Source organism: Trypanosoma cruzi, genomic scaffold (assembly GCF_000209065.1).
Source record: "Trypanosoma cruzi strain CL Brener 1047053516945 genomic scaffold, whole genome shotgun sequence".
NCBI lineage: Eukaryota > Euglenozoa > Kinetoplastea > Trypanosomatida > Trypanosomatidae > Trypanosoma > Trypanosoma cruzi.
The window spans coordinates 617-3,779 of NW_001849070.1; the positions used below are offsets into that span (position 1 = coordinate 617).

Here is a 3,163-nt window from a genome sequence, read left to right on the forward strand (position 1 = left end):
TTCTTTGTTATTTTTATTTTTGGTGATATGCGGGGCAGCGGTGTGTTGGCGTGTGCGTGCTGCTCATGGCTGCCGGTGTTGCCTTTCCTGCTGTTCCCTCGCTCCACTCCTTTGCGTGCGACGGACCAAACGTTTTTACGGGCGTGTGGTGGGGCCGCGTTCTTGTTTGGGAAAAAAGCCTTTCGCAGGCATAATGAGACTGCCGCCCGTGCCACACGAGGCAGCGGGGAGTTTCCTGGGATTTATTTGCGGAGTGGCACCGCACCCATGCCGTGTGGTTGATTTGTATTCCGCAGTGCACGGTGAGGGGGATGTGCGGTGACAACTTCCTCCAGTGGAGCGACGCGAGCAGCACGGGGAGCGGAACGGAGGAGTGGTGGCTGCGTGCTTCCAAGTGATACGTGAATGGCGAATGCAATATGAAAGGCGGCGTCACGGCACTCTTTTTTGACACGCGCATTGCAGATATTTTTCATAAAATGTGCAATTTGTACTCTTTTCTGTTGTGTTGGAACTTACCATGATGCGCCGCTGTTGTGGCGTGTATGATTTGTGCTTCTGTCAGGGTTTATGTGCCCACGTCCTCTTGTCAAGTGTGTGCGGTGTCGGCGGTTCCACAGGGGTGCGGGACCGTGGCGAGCGGGATGCGTGGACGAACCCTCCGCGCGCACCACGTTGTTATTGTTGTTTGCTCTCACCAACACTGTGCTGGGTGGATGGCACCCACTTTCCGTCGTTGTGGTGGTCCTTTTGCATGTGGTGTGCATCGAATACTGTGTGGATGTTTTTTTTGTTGTGGCTGCCAGTCATTCCTTTGATTATCTTCTTTCTTATTCTTTTCTCGTTTGTTGGTCAGTGTTCAGCTTTAACTCGATCCAACCAAGAAAACAAGGGGAAACAATGCCTGGAAATCAAGCGTCTGCTGTGCCGCAGGGAGATGGTCAGAGGAGAGCGAGGTCGGAGTCTGAGGATGACACAGATGAACCCGATGAGACGCGCAGAAGAGCGGAGGAAATGCATCGACCGCAGTGGACCATGAGCAGCACTGTAAAGGACGTCCTGCTGGAGGGAAGCACTAACAGGAGCAACATGAAATTGAATGATTTTCTTCGGAATCATGTTGGCGGCAGGGGCGTTGTGGACACCAATGAGAACGTCGCTATGGAGATGTTTGTTCAGGATCCGGATGATTACGTACAAGACCAGCGGCTTCTTAGAAGAATTTTTAATTTAAATGCGTACCAAGCGCTGAAAAGGGAGCTGAATGAGAGGAAACTACTATTGGAGGCTATTAATAAACTTCATTGCGAGTGTGTGAATTCTCTCTGGCAGTGGAACAGATATGAAAGAAAGGATACGGTCACTTCTCTAGCAAGGGCAAAACTAAACGGAGGTCTTTCCCAGGTGCTGACAAGAAAAAGGCGTGAGACGGAACAAAGGCGTTGGGCGGAAGAAAGGAAAAGGCGGTGGCAAAAAGTAGAATTGACCGTTGCCACCACGATCAAAGATGTGCTATTTAGAGGAAGGGTTCGCGTCATGGAAATGCAATTGAATGATTTTCTTGTGATGGAGTTGGGCGGCATGGGCATTTCGCTCGGCAATCGGAATGTCTTGCTGAAGGAGTTTATAAAGGATTCTGCGAGGTATATTCGCGCTACGTTTTTACTGCTCGAAATTCAGACATCCGATCGTTACAAGAGGATGGAGAGGGCTGTGAGGGAGGAAATGGATATGGAGGAAGATGCAGACGACCTTTGCGAGAAAGGTGTGGACAATCTACTGAAGTGGTCATTAGCTGCCGAGGAGGTAAAAAGAAGTGTTCATGAAGTCACCAAACGTTTATTAGATGCAGCCTTCGTTGAATTGATGAGCTCAGTGACGATGAGTGCACCGATATACCTGGAGGGATGCTACGGGTCTGTGTACAATGCGAGGTGGCATCATGTCGTGGAAGTTCCTGGCGGCGAGGGGACGGGAATGGAGGTGAGGGAGGGTGAACCACCGCACTCATGGACGTACAAGGCAGTTGGCCGAACTCTCGAAAAGGATGACGGTGTGCGGCGATCCGGTGCAGCACTTCTTAGGCAGATGGTGCTCACCTCGGAGAAGGGATGGCCGTACTCGTGGCATACGACACAGGATCTTCCTAAGGACGTTTTTGTGAACTGCGAGGTGGAGCGAGCGTGGCAGATTGTTAAGGGCGATGTAACCGCGTGGTTCAGCCCTCACGGTGGGACCCACTTTAAGCCTAGGCGGCGTGTGTTGATTGGGACGCCCGGGATCGGGAAATCGATGGCTGCCGGCTCGTACCTCCTCTACCAGCTGCTGCACTACGATGTCGAACAGCTCCCAATGGTTGCGTACTTTATTGGGAGTCAATCATTCCTGTTTGACAAGATCACAAAAACGGTGTCAGTGTACATGGATGACCCCAGGATTGAGAATGTTGTGAACACTTTTTCTTTGCGTGGGGTGAAGGGGTATATTATCTACGATGCGGCATTGGCATGTCGTCAACCGGCTGCTGGTTTGCCTTGCAAGGGATGGGGCATGATTGTGGTGACACCACCAAACAAAAACGAATATGAACGGTGGACAAAAAAAATGGACGCTACTGCAATCGTAACAAATTGTCCCGAAGAAAACGATGTGAGGGCAATGTGCATTTGGATGAAGCGCAATCGACCCCTGCAGGAGCAAGCGGAGTACTGGAGGGAGGTGAGGGGTCGCATGAATAACGTGGGACCAATTCTCCGCTTCATATTTGGCAAACAGGCATATGATGACCGCATCAAAGCGTGTCAGCAGGCCGTGGATGGGTCGACCGTCTCGGAATTAGAGCGTAATTTGGGTATTGGCTGCTGTTACTCGTCCAATGACAGTGACTTGTCTCGAAAGCTTGTGAAGGTTGTCCGAGTACGACGAGGAAACAGCATTGAGTTGCCTCTGAATGTATTGATATCTCCCCACCTCGAACGTGAAACTCTGTCCCGGCTGGAGAATGAAATGAAGCAGTCCGATTTTATTTTTTTTGTTCTGAGGTTCTGGGATTATGTCCCACCATATATTATTGAAAAGTATGCCGTATCCGCATTTTTGAATGAGGATTTCCTGCGTGCGATAAGACTCAAAATCAGGGAAGTGGGGGCCACAGGGACGACGT

The 3,163-nt window shown here is 50.6% G+C and overlaps 1 protein-coding gene across 1 annotated transcript, besides 1 other annotated feature; it reads left to right on the forward strand.

Moving 5' to 3' along the window:
* Window positions 1-3,163: part of a sequence feature (areas not merged during assembly with more than two copies in the genome that could not be assigned to a particular haplotype) that runs on past the window's edge.
* Window positions 901-3,163, forward strand: Tc00.1047053508597.9 (retrotransposon hot spot (RHS) protein, putative; the record flags this gene model as incomplete). Its single annotated transcript, XM_798034.1, has 1 exon — window positions 901-3,163. A coding segment is annotated over one exon (2,263 nt), but the record flags the coding sequence as incomplete, so codon positions are not given.